This window comes from Mercenaria mercenaria, chromosome 17, assembly GCF_021730395.1.
Source record: "Mercenaria mercenaria strain notata chromosome 17, MADL_Memer_1, whole genome shotgun sequence".
NCBI lineage: Eukaryota > Metazoa > Mollusca > Bivalvia > Venerida > Veneridae > Mercenaria > Mercenaria mercenaria.
In genome coordinates, this window is record NC_069377.1 from 59,709,342 (window position 1) to 59,723,832 (window position 14,491).

At 35.7% G+C, this 14,491-nt stretch overlaps 1 protein-coding gene across 1 annotated transcript in view; it reads left to right on the forward strand.

Annotated features, from left to right (window-relative positions):
- Positions 1-14,491, forward strand: part of LOC123536112 (LIM domain only protein 3-like) — a 154,348-nt gene that overhangs the window by 135,453 nt on the left and 4,404 nt on the right. Inside the window, exons 3-4 of the mRNA XM_045318936.2 lie at positions 9,580-9,811; positions 12,024-12,149. Coding sequence (XP_045174871.2) covers positions 9,580-9,811; positions 12,024-12,149 — 358 coding nt within the window. The remainder of the gene's footprint in view (positions 1-9,579; positions 9,812-12,023; positions 12,150-14,491) is intronic.

A 14,491-nucleotide genomic window follows, 5' to 3' on the forward strand; every position in this document is an offset into this window, starting at 1 on the left:
CATGCTTAAGACCCAGACCCCTAGCTCCAAGGTCAAGGTCACACTTGTCAAAGGTTAACCTGGTCTGTTTCTTGTCTGGTCCATAACAACGCCATTTATCAATGGATTTGAAAATAATTTGACACAAATGTTAACCATATTGAGAAGATGTGTTGCACTTATGACCCGGGTCTTTCAGGTCAAGGTCACAAAATGATTCATACCTAAACTGTTCTGACATATTCTGCGCAGACAACTGTAGCATTCTTCCAGGGCATGCTTCAGGGGCATTTGTCACCAACAGTGACAGCTCTTGTTTTCATTTAACTTGCTATATAGATAGATGGCGCAATGGAGAATGGTTCTGTTTTGGTGCTGTGTCATAACTTATGGTTGTTAAAGCAGCATATAATCTAAACATGTGACAGAAGATAGATTCTGTGCTAACTTCGAAGTACAAGATTTTTTTTTCATGAAAATTGCTATACATAGAAAACAATATGGTGAACATGAACGTCCTATAGGAAATATGTGGCTGCTGTACTTTTATCCGAGGTAAGTCTAACAGTAACAACTAATGGTACTGTAACGGGACTTTTACTGCTAGGCAATAGTCTTGGACTTAATATATATGCCAAGACTTCTTGTGTAACATATATGCCAAACTTTCTTGAGAGAAAACATGTCTGTCTATCAAAATATAGTTACATTCTGCATGATGGCCATTACTTACAATGTATTTATGTTCCTAATAAAGTATTTACACAAAATAGAGTGGTTTTTCACAAACTCAGACAGGCTGTATCAAGAAACTCGACAATATCCGTGATTATTTTCCTTACTTCAGCTCTCCTGCTCGTGCCGTTAGTGTAAAAGATTTATTTCGCCCGATGACAGTTAATCTTTTAAGCCCCATCACAGAAATGTCTGATATGATGGTAGCCTAATGATAAGTGTAAGACGGTTCTGTATTCGCAAAAACTATTCAGATGCGATCGGAATTAAGTTAATTCATGCATTAAGTGTAATTTCGGCAAATTTTGTGCTTTCAAACAATTTAGTGGTTAAAAGAGAAAATTGCTATGTCGTGATGCAATCAGGGTTATCCCAAGTGTGGACGTCTTGGCGTAAATTATTGCCCTATAGGTTTGTTTTTCGGATTACATATAAATGGAAAGTGTAGGTCCGTCAATTACATGGAAATATTGCTGAGATGATGTATAAACCTCGAGTATTATGTTTCGACAGGATTTTCTGTACTCTGACAGTAAAAGAGAAGTAGACGCTCAAATGGAATATTTTGTAATTTTCGCCAGTGATTGCTTTGAATATTGGACGACTGCATCATTTACTTTTATTGCAAAAACTTGTTATTTGACTTAGTGAGGCGTAATAGTAATAATCGGATTGGGGAAATCTAAGCAGTTTTCATGATTGTATTCCAATGTCGTTACTGTCAATGAGACGTATAGTAATTGTATAAAGGGTTATAAATTTTTAGTAAGTTTTGTATATTGAATTTTGTAGTTCAGATTAGGATGACGGCCGAATTGAAAAATATTTGTTTGAAATGGATCTAAAATCATTTGGGAATGAGAGCAATTATCTGTTGCAAGTGTGGTATGATAATAGTGGGATACAGTAAAACTTCTTTATTAAAAGACTGCTGCATAGACCAAGAAACCACTTTACAGATGGTGTTTTTTTCCTGAGATGTTCCCTCTCTACCTTTATGTAATGGATACACACTGGCCTTCTGGAGATGTTCCCTCTGTACCTCTATGTAATGGATAAACATTGGCCTTCCAGAGATGTTCCCTCTTTACCTCTATGTAATGGGTACAGTCACAGCCTTCTGGAGATGTTCCCTCTTTACCTCTATTGTAATGGATAAGTTTGACCTTTTGAGATGTTCCTGCTTTACGTCTATGTAATGGATACAGTTTAGCCTTTCTGAGATGTTCCCATTTTACTTTCATGTAATGGATACAGTCTGGCTTTCCTGAGATGTTCCTTTTTTATCTCTATGTAATGGATACAGTCTTGCCTTCCTGAGATGTTCCCTCGTTACTTCAATGTAATGGATACAGACTGGCTTTCCTGAGATGTTCCCTCTTTACTTTTATGTAATGGATACAGTTTGGCCTTTCTTAGATGTTCCCTCTTTACCTCTATGTAATGGATACAGTCCGGCCTTCCTGAGATGTTCCCTTTTTACTTTCATGTAATTGATACAGTCAGGCCTTTCTGAGATGTTCCCTCTTTACTTTCATGTAATGGATACAGTCTGACCTTTCTGAGATGTTCCCTATTTACCTCTATGAAAAGGATACAGTTTGGCCTTCCTGAGATGTTCCCTCTTTACTTTCATGTAATTGATACAGTCTGGCCTTCCTGATATGTTTCTTCTTTACCTCTATGTAATGGATACAGTCTGGCCTTCCTGAGATGTTCCCTTGCTACCTCTATCTAATGGATACAGTCAGGCCTTCCTGAGATGTTTCCTTGCTACCTCTATGTAATGGATACAGTCTGGCCTTCCTGAGATGTTTCCTTTCTACCTCTATGTAATGGATACAGTCTGGCCTTCCTGAGATGTCCCAACTTTACTTTCATGTAATGGATACAGTCTGGCCTTCCTGAGATGTTCCCTTGCTACCTCTGTGTAATGGATACAGTCTGGCCTTCCTGAGGTGTTCCCTCTTTACCTCTGTGTAATGGATACTGTCTGGCCTTCCTGAGATGTTCCCTTTTTTACTTTCATGTAATGGATACAGTCTGGCTTTCCTGAGATGTTCCTTCTTTATCTGTATGTAATTGATACAGTCTGGTTTTCCTGAGATGTTCCCTCTTTACTTCCATGTAATGGATCCAGTCTGGCTTTCCTGAGATGTTCCCACTTTACTTTCATGTAATGGATACAGTCTGACTTTCCTAAGATGTTCCCTTTTTACTTTCATGTAATGGATACAGTCTGGCCTTTCTGAGATGTTCCCTCTTTACTTTCATGTAATGGATACAGTCTGACCTTTCTGAGATGTTCCCTATTTACGCTATGAAAAGGATACAGTCTGGCCTTCCTGAGATGTTCCCTCTTTACTTTCATGTAATTGATACAGTCTGGCCTTCCTGAGATGTTTCTTCTTTACCTCTATGTAATGGATACAGTCTGGCCTTCCTGAGATGTTCCCTTGCAACCTCTATGTAATGGATACAGTCTGGCCTTCCTGAGATGTTTCCTTGCTACCTCTATGTAATGGATACAATCTGGCCTTCCTGAGATGTTTCCTTTCTACCTCTATGTAATGGATACAGTCTGGCCTTCCTGAGATGTCCCCTCTTTACTCTCATGTAATGGATACAGTCTGGCCTTCCTGAGATGTTCCCTTGCTACCTCTATGTAATGGATACAGTCTGGCATTCCTGAGGTGTTCCCTCTTAACCTCTGTGTAATTGATACAGTCTTGCCTTCCTGAGATGTTCCCTTTTTTACTTTCATGTAATGGATACAGTCTGGCTTTCCTGAGATGTTCCTTCTTTATCTCTATGTAATTGATACAGTCTGGCCTTCCTGAGATGTTCCCTCTTTACTTTCATGTAATGGATCCAGTCTGGCTTTCCTGAGATGTTCCCGCTTTACTTTCATGTAATGGATACAGTCTGGCCTTCCTGAGATGTTCCCTTTTTACTTTCATGTAATAGATACAGTCTGGCCTTTCTGAGATGTTCCCTCTTTACTTTCATGTAATGGATACAGTCTGACCTTTCTGAGATGTTCCCTATTTACCTCTATGAAAAGGATTCAGTTTGGCCTTCCTATGTAATTGATACAGTCTGGCCTTCCTGAGATGTTCCCTTTTTACTTCCATGTAATGGATCCAGTCTGGTCTTCCTGAGATGTTCCCACTTTACTTTCATGTAATGGATACAGTTTGGCCTTTCTGAGATGTTCCCACTTCACTTTCATGTAATGGATACAGTCTGGCCTTCCTGAGATTTTCCCTCTTTACTTACATGTAATTGATACAGTCTGGCCTTCCTGAGATTTTCCCTCCTTACTTTCATGTAATGGATTCAGTCTGGCCTTCCTGAGATGTTCCCGCTTTACTTTCATGTAATGGATACAGTCTGGCCTTTCTGAGATGTTCCTTCTTTACCTCTATGTAATGGATACAGTCTGGCCTTCCTGAGATGTTCCTTCTTTACCTCTATGTAATGGATACAGTCTGGCCTTCCTGAGATGTTCCCCCTTTACTTTCATGTAATGGATACAGTCTGGCCTTTCTGAGATGTTCCCTCTTAACCTCTAGTTAATGGATACAGTCTGGCCTTCCTGTGATGTTTCCTTTCTACCTCTGTGTAATAGATATACCTTACCTTCTACCAAATATGTACTATAAAATCATTCTATTTCATTTAAAAGCTGCTGAACAGGGCTAGTTTTCCCTATATGTCTGTATCGGTTTGCTTGAATGATATAATTAATACCACACCTAGTTTCCCTTATTGTATATTCACCCAATATTTTCTTTCTTAATAAACATTTCTTAATGAATTAGCAGAACTAAATTATATCATTTCCCATAGCAATCAAATCATTTCAGTTGTATTATTTCCAGTAATTGATTCAGTCTTCAGGGGGGAAAAACATGAAAAGCAGAGAAAAACCTTTTTTGCCGTCTTTTTGTAATTGTTGCATGTGTAACTACAAAGTAGTTTCCTCAGAAAACTTTCGTACAGAACCCAATTCTACTGCTTATTAGCAATTTTGTATACGTTCTATTCATGGAGGAGCCAATTACGCTGCCTTCCTAACTTCAATTTCTCCAGTAATTGACTTCTTATTCTTTTTGGCAATTTGATGCAAGACATTATAATTGACTTGTTAATTCGAAACACAGCTGCCAGAAATATAGTTAGGATGTCTACTGTTTCCCTTTCGTTCAATTACAGGAACATGAAAATCATTCCTGTCCAGAGGCCGGCATGGATAGTTTCTCTATGAATATTTGGATAGCTTAAGTTAATATAAATTTGAGTAAATAGAGATCTTTGTAATATTTTGCTTGAAAACTAGTGTAAATGGATTTGATTTAATTGAAATCTTTTGTAAGTTGTATTGTTTAATTTAAATTTTATTTTTCTGTTGGATTTTGCCAATAATCATGGCTGATATTACTAACGATGAAGACTAGTGAAACTTTAAATACTATTGTGGAATTTTGATTATTGTAAAAGGTTGTTTATATTCAATTGGAAAGATCAAATGACTGGACGAAAAGCTGTGATATTTGCAAGAGTGTGTTCACCTGGTTGTGGCAAGACATCTTTGACATTGTCTTTCTCAGAAATCTGGATAGTGAAATTGTTTATTAACTAGTCTAGTAAGTTAATCATTGCATATTACAGAGATATAACCTCCACCATTGATTAATGGTTGCATTTCATAGAGATTTAAACTTCTCCATTGCTTAGTCATTGCATTTGACAGAGATATCAATTCCTCCATTGATTAATAATTGCATTTGACAGAGATATCAATTCCTCCATTGATTAATAATTGCATTTGATAGAGGTATAAACTCCTCCATTGATTAATAATTGCATTTGATAGAGGTATAATCTCCTCCATTGATTAATAATTGCATTTGATAGAGGTATAATCTCCTCCATTGATTAATAATTGCATTTGATAGAGGTATAAACTCCTCCATTGATCATAAATCATTGCATTTGATAGAGGAATCAATTCATCCATCGATTATTCATTGCATTTGATTTTGGTAAAGGGAAACTACTCCTCGCGCTTACTGACTAAAGTGCATCTCCTATTACGCTACGTATAGGATCTGACAACGAGCTATTGATGGTCTCGTTCTGACAACCCTTCCGCTAGCCAATCAAAAGTTAACTTACAACATTCTGCAAGCTTTAAAAAGCCTTGGCATTTGATATTAACAATTTTTATGTAGAAAAATGTCAGATACCCAGTTAGCTCAATCGGTACCGCACTTTCTCTGTAAGCGAGAGGTCCCGGGTTCGAGCCCTGGATTAACTGCAAATTTTTCTTACTCTTTGACATTCGAACAAGTTGTCTGATTGGTTCAAACAAAAATAGATTTGCGCAAATAAAAATAGCGATCTTGGAAATCCAAAATATACAGAAGACGAATGTGAATGGGTCGTTCTCAGATCTTCGTTTAGAAGATCAAATACTTTAGTCAGATTGGCTGTTACGTTCCATAAAAGATCGAATGGTTTATTTTTCTTTGAAACAAAATTAATTTCATATAAATTTAAAAGTATTTTGATGAAAGAAATGTTAATAAATCACAAAAATTATGATACTAATTAAAGATCGAGAATTATCTTTAACCGAGATCAAACTGTGAACAACATAATTGACACGAGGTGACACGTTAATTGGCGGTAATTACTGGCTATTTGATCGTGACAAAAAGACTATCACACCTTTTGTTATTGGTTTGAATTGAGAAGCTCATGTCATTTTGAAAGATACCATTCCGAAATATTGAATCAGCTGCTGTTTATTTATTCAAAATAGTTAATTAAAAAGGTAAAACAACAAATAAAACAATATTTTACTGGTTTTATTTTCGAGAAAACAAAAATCGATAGTACCGCGAGACCGATGCTGCTCTCCGCCGCGGAAATAAGATTTGTTACAGGTGTCGATGTAAATTCTACTTTCGTTTTCCATCCACCTCAAAATTGACCAAAAATGTTTTTTTCCCAGGATTTTGGGCCAAAATCGGGGGTGCGCATTATACATGGGTATCTACAGTATTTGATAGAGGTATAAACTCCTCCATTGATAAATTATTGCATTTGATAGAGGTATAAACTCCTCCATTGATTATGCATTGCATTTGATAGAGGTATAAACTCCTCCATTGATTAATCATTGCATTTGATAAAGGAATCAATTCCTCCATTGATTATTCATTGCATTTGATAGAGGTATAAACTCCTCCATTGATTAATCATTGCATTTGATAAAGGAATCAATTCCTCCATTGATTATTCATTGCATTTGATAGAGGTATAAACTTCTCCATTGATTAATCATTGCATTTGATAGAGGAATCAATTCATCCATTGATTATTCATTGCATTTGATAGAGATTAAACTCCTACAATTTGATTAATAATTGTATTTGATAGAGGTATAAACTCCTCCATTGATTAATTTTTGCATTTGATAGAGGTATAAACTCCTCCATCCATTGATAGAGATATAAATTTAACTGTTGGTTATTATTAAGTTTTGTATTTAAATATTGAATTTTAAGTTAGGAGGCTGAAGGTGGTATAGTTTGAACTGTAATATAACATGATTTGCACTATAATTAGTGGTGAAAATGTAATTCATTGGAATTGAGTTGGGAGTCACTGTATATGATACCATTAAAGAAAATGTAGCTTTTCTTAATGAATTATGACTACATGCAAAACAGGACTATATTACTCCATCTCACAAAGAAACAAGACAATATTACTCCGTCCTACATACAAAACAGGACAATATTTCTCCATTCTTTGTACAAAACAGGACAATATTACTACATCCAGTGTAAGAACATGACTATATTACTACATCTCATGTACAAAACAAGACAATATTACTCCATTCTTTTTACAAAACAGGGCAATATTACTACATCTCACATACAAAAAAAGGACAATATTACTCCATTCTTTGTGCAAAACTGGACAATATTACTACATCCACAGCATACAGAACATGGTTATATTACTACATCCCACATACAAAACAAGACAATATTACTACATTCCACTTACAAAACAGGATAGTATTACTACATCCCACATAAAAACCAGACAATATTACTCCATTCTTTGTACAAAACAGCTATCTTATTACATCCAGCATACAGAATATGACTATATACTGCATCCCATATTCAAAACAGGACAATATCACTCCATTCTGTGCACAAAACAAGACCGTATTACTACATCCCACATACAAAACAAGACAGTAATTAAACAAGGCTGGGTCTGATCCTCTACATGATCATGCAGTGCCAATTAGAGGCCTGAGATGTCTATATTTAACTTATTGAAAATACTACTGAGTTAATGAAAGTGATATGGATTTTCAGGCTGGTTTAGTATCACATTGAGGCATGTCACATTGAGGCATGTCAAGAGTATTGATGCCATTGAAATATTAACACCTCTAGCACATTGCTGTTTGAAATCTGATCTCACAACAAACTCCAACACATTGTTACTACCCCTTATTGGTACAGTAGACACTACCAGAACGTATAAATTGGGCTGAATTTCAGCCGAGTTATATTTTTCAATATTTTAATTTTGTTGCACAAAGTTTTTATCTCAGTAGTTAAATATGATATATTTTGCCTGTAAATTAAGCAAAAAACTAAAAAATAATATAGTAATACTAAAATTACTTCTTTTTCTGGGGTTGTGACGCACGCACCTGCTAAAATGTAAACAAAGAAATTATTTGACGGTATTTTGAGTACAGTAAGATAATTTGATGAATGGCATACTGCAAAATGTAGATAAATTAAACACTTTTATTATGTTCTTAAAGGTTGTGACATAAATGTCAATTTGCCTTTATTAATAATTATGGCAAGCATTTTTGATTTACCAGGCGTTGCGAAGCGTGTCGCCATTTTACGATCACATGGTTGAACTATCATCACGTGATTTGCTTGGAGGCAGGGATGATTGTTTGACAATATTCCTGCGTGGAGGTTGATCTCATAAGTGTGCTACTACACTTTTTACTAAAAATTCAGCTGTGTCATATTATAAATTTATTTAATGCTGATATTGACTCTGAAATTTGACACAGTATACATAGTTGCCAGTCTATGCATTTTGTCAACTTTGTACTTGAACTTGTTAAGGTGATGAATTTCATTGTTTGTTGGATTGTGTTAACAGTTGTCACAAGTTGACTATGCTGTTTTACTAGACATTCAAATTCTTTTTAGAATCAAGTCATCTTATGAATATAAAGTGTTAGAAGCCAAACTTGCTAAAGTTCCACATGGCTGTGTAGGTTTGAACAGTACACTTATATAGTAGCAAACTTAGAGTATATATGTATAAAATATGGAACAACGGAGTGTTCCGAACAAAGAACCAGTGGAAGATAATGTTATTTGATATTGCTTGCCTCACTCTGGTCATGGACTACTATATTCAAATAATCCAGCTACTTGGCAGGTGCACAACTTTTGCCATAAAGGGCATGGAAAAAAACATTGAAAAATTAAATTTATAACACCCATTCAGTTGTGGAAAAAAAAAATCACATCCCCAGGGTTCGAGATATGTACAGAAATTTAGCAGAACCTCATTTTGAACAAATCACAGCCTTGGATAGGATTTTTCTATCTACAACTCCCGGAGCGGTAGATTCACTTTGTTTTTGAGATGCTAAGAAAGTTTTATAATGCAGAATTCAGCATTTTTTTCCTTTATGGTTTGTTATTATCTTTCAGAACATAATTATATGATAATTGTTACTATACTCTACAGAAATGTCATCAAATACCTTTTGTATATTTTCAGGTGCAATGCAGATTTCCCAGGAGCCATCTGGGATGGCAGGCACCAATCAGAAACAACAAGAATGTTCTGGTTGCAAGAAGAACATCATTGATCGCTACTTGTTAAAAGCGCTAGATCAGTACTGGCATGAAGACTGCTTGAAATGCTCGTGCTGTGATTGCCGTCTCGGAGAAGTTGGGTCCACGTTGTTTGCTAAAGCAAATTTACTTCTCTGTCGTAGAGATTATCTCAGGTAGGTCAATTTTTGGGCATGTTTGTTACAGTTTCACTTCTGAGTCTCTCTTAACAAAAATGACAACAATATTTACTGCAATGGCGTGACAGTCCTTTGAGTATTGAAGTACAAACTTCAAACTTGGATTTTTAACATGTAGGAAATCATGAAATTTTGTGTGCATTAGCCCCTACCCTGATGAATTTCTGTAATGAACTTGTCCATCTTTCAATTTGGACAGTGCCATTACCTGTTAAAAGGGGTACTTACCCAAAAGATACTGACTGAATGGTGAACAGCGTAGATCATGATCAGACAGTAGACTGCACGGGTGTGCAGGCTGATCATGATCTACACTGGTTGCAAAGGCAGAATCAATCGTGTCCAGCATGATAAGGGTTAGATTTTGTGGCTTCGACAGAAGCAGCTATTGTAGGAACATAAATTTGTGGATTTAATAGATAAAACTAATAGAATTTTTCAGTTGTTCATTGGTATTTAATTTCATTGATTGATAAAAGTTACAGAAGTCCACGAAGACTTATGTCCCCCACAAATAATGATTTCACAATATAAATATATACACCTCTGTTGGTTGACGGACCCATTCATTAGTGGAACACCACTCACTTGAGCGTCTATAGCTCCAGCATCCAGGCTTCCTTGAACAAATTGATGTGGTCCCTGGTTTATGTTTTGGTTGGTGTTGATAACACAGTTTGTAGCCAAACTAAGTGTTGTTGCAAATTGCCATCTGTTCAAGTCTTCAACTAGGCTTTTGTTAAAATAATTGTGTCATGCAGGTTTTTGTAGATGTTTGATAAAAGTTATCAGCAACTCGGAGAAAAAATGTCTAGAAACACATCTCTGGACTTACAGTCAAACCTGTGTTTATAGACCACCTCTGAACAGAGACCACCTGGCTCTAAAGACAACATGTTTTGTTTCCCATTTTAACATTCATAGTGTATTTAAACCCGAGACCACATTTTGGCTCTCCCAAGGGTGGTTTTTATAGACAGGTTTGACTGTATTTTAGGTTAGCAGCTACAGTTGTGTAAGAGCTCTCGCATCAAAAGATTTTATTTCAGGTTTTAATGAAGAAATGATTACAAAAACATTTTCACATAAATAATTTACTATTTCAGCAATAAATTTTGCTGTTTGGCATTAATGCTGATGACAAAAACTCATTAAAGTGTTAATAATGATACATATTATTCCCATTTCATTAGGTAAGATTGTACTCCTATTGCAGATTTCTCAGGCTGTCTAAAGGGTCTGCTATAAATTGTCTTCATGACTAAACAAATTGGTTTCCATAACAAATATCATATTGAAAATGATAATAATAATAATGAAAATGGTAAAAAAAATTATTTAGTGAAGGTGACATACATTGTGTACTAAGGATAGTTTGTAAACTCATTTTTGGTCTTAGTTTAACAATTTAAAAAAATGTTAATATACAGATCATTTACTTGAGGACATGTTTTCCATATTATATATATTTCATTCATTTGACAGACACTCATAAACATGATAATATCAGTTGAAAATGCATACAAGGTAAAAAATAAGGAAAAGTAAAATGAGCCGTGCCATGGGAAAACCAACATAGTGGGTTTGCGACCAGCATGGATCCAGACCAGCCTGCGCATCCGCGCAGTCTGGTCAGGCTCCATGCTGTTCGCTAACAGTTTCTCCAATTCCAATAGGCTTGAAAAGCGAACAGCATGGAGCCTGACAAGACTGCGCGGATGCGCAGGCTGGTCTGGATCCATGCTGGTCGCACACCCACTATGTTGGTTTTCCCATGGCACAGCTCAAATGTTTGTGAGCATTTACTGGTATTATTTTAGTGGACTATTTTAGAGTCCTGCACAACAACCAGTTGGTCTGTTATTCATTTCTGCAGGCATATCAAAAACAAGATATATACCTGACCCAGGTTACTAGACGGAAGGTCAAGGTCATACATGGAGATTTAAGGTCAAATAACTTTATTTCGTATTTACTTAATGTTTTGGAAGATACGCTCATTGGGAAAGTTTTGAGTGCATCTTGGCTACCTATGAAAATGATCCTTGTACATGTAGTGGCAATGGTTAAAATTGTATTCCTCTGTCATGCAGTATCAATCAAACATGTGAGAGTAAGTAAAAAAAAAATTGACCTGTTACAAGTTATATAAAGCATTTTAGGTAACTGGATACTTTTTGCTTTTCAGGTTGTTCGGTACAACAGGTTATTGTTCAGCTTGTTCTAAAATGATTCCAGCATTTGAAATGGTGATGAGGGCAAAAAACAATGTGTATCATTTAGAGTGCTTTGCTTGTCAGATGTGTAATCACAGGTGAGTTAATATGAATTTGTCAGATGTCTAATCACCGGTGAGTTAATACAAAATTTGTCATTTGTCAGATGTGTTATCACAGGTGAGATGGTTCAAATTTATCATTTATCAGATGTGTTATCACAGGTGAATTCGTACAAAATTTGCCATTTGTCAGATGTGTAATCACAGGCAAGTTGGTACAATATTTGTTGTTTGTCACATGAATAATCACAGGTGAGCATACAAAACTGTCAGGTGAGTCTAGGCAAAAGTTGTTATTTGTCAGCTGTGTAATCACAGGTTTGTCCTTACTTAATTTGTCAGCATTTAGGTGAACCAATACAAAATCTGTCAGCAGTGTAATCACTGGTGAGTCAATACAAAATATGTTTGTATTTAGATATGTAGTTACTGGTGAGTCAGTGTAAAATCTGATATTTAATCAAATAATATTATGTCATTTGTCAAAAATAAAATTACGGATAGTAAGAAAACAAAATTTGTCATTTGCCAGTTGTGTAATTACAGGTTAGTGAATACAGAATCTGTCTTTTGTCAGATGTGTAGTCATAGCTTTGTGTGATATATAATCAAAGTCTTTAATACAAATCAAAAGAAAATCTTCTTTCTCAGACGTGTAGACAAAGGTGAGTCAATGCAATATTTCTCAGTTTTCAGCAGTTTAATCACAGGCGAGTCAATACAAAACTTGCTGTATGTCAGATGTGTAATCACAAGTTAGATAACACAAAATTTCATTGTGTAGTCACAGGTGAATTAATAGAAAAATATGAGTTAATCACAGGTGAGTCAGTATGGAAACTGACAAATGAGGCATGTGGAAGGTTTGTTTTGATATATATAAAATTTATCGTTTGTCACATGCATAAGCTATAAGGCATTTAGTTGCCTGTGGATACAAATTTTACATAAATCTGTCAGATGTGTTAGATTGGCCAGTACTTTATCATTTGTCAAGTGTGTAATAGTAAATGCATGAAATGCAGTTTGTCATTTGCTGGATGTATGACCTTTTGTGAGTCATTATATAGAAGTTGTCATTTGTTGGATGAGCCAGTATAGAAGTTGTCCTTTGTTGGATGTGTAACCTTAGATGAGCCAGTATAGAATTTGTCATTTGTTGGATGTGTAACCTCATAGGTGAGCCAGTATAGAATTTGACCTTTGTTGAATGTGTAACCTAAGGTGAGCCATTATATAGAATTTGTCCTTTGTTGAATGTGTAACCTTAGGTGAGCCATTATATAGACTTTGTCCTTTGTTGAATGTGTAACCTTAGGTGAGCCATTATATAGAATTTGTCATTTGTTGGATGTGTAACCTTAGGTGAGCCATTATATAGAATTTGTCATTTGTTCGATGTGTAACCTTAGGTGAGCCAGTATAGAATTTGTCATTTGTTGGATGTGTAACCTCATAGGTGGGCCAGTATAGAATTTGACCTTTGTTGAATGTGTAACCAGGTGAGCCATTATATAGAATTTGTCCTTTGTTGGATGTGTAACCTTAGCTGAGCCATTATATAGAATTTGTCATTTGTTGGATGTGTAACCTTAGGTGAGCCATTATATAGAATTTGTCATTTGTTGGATGTGTAACCTTAGGTGAGCCAGTATAGAATTTGTCATTTGTTGAATGTGTTACCTTAGGTGAGCCAGTATAGAGTTTGTCATTTGTTGATGTGTAACCTTAGGTGAGCCAGTATAGACTTTGTCCTTTGTTGAATGTGTAACCTTAGGTGAGCCATTATATAGACTTTGTCCTTTGTTGAATGTGTAACCTTAGGTGAGCCATTATATAGACTTTGTCATTTGTTGGATGTATAAACTTAGGTTAGCCATTATATAGAATTGGTCATTTGTTGGATGTGTAACCTAAGGTGAGCCATTATATAGAATTTGTCCTTTGTTGGATGCGTAACCTTAGGTGAGCCATTATATAGAATTTGTCCTTTGTTGGATGCGTAACCTTAGGTGAGCCATTATATAGAATTTGTCATTTGTTGGATGTGTAACCTTAGGTGAGCCATTATATAGAGTTTGTCATTTGTTGAATGTGTAACCTTAGGTGAGCCAGTATAGAGTTTGTCATTTGTTGGATGTGTAACCTTAGGTGAGCCAGTATAGAATTTGTCATTTGTTGGATGTGTAACCTTAGGTGAGCCATATATAGAATTTGTCCTTTGTTGGTGGTACCTTAGTGAGCCAAGTATAGAATTTGTCCATTTGTTGGGTGGTAACCTTAGGTGAGCCATATATGAATTTGTCATTTGTTGATGTGTAACCTTAGGTGAGCCATATAGAAATTGTCTTTTGTTGATGTGTAACCTTAGGTGAGCC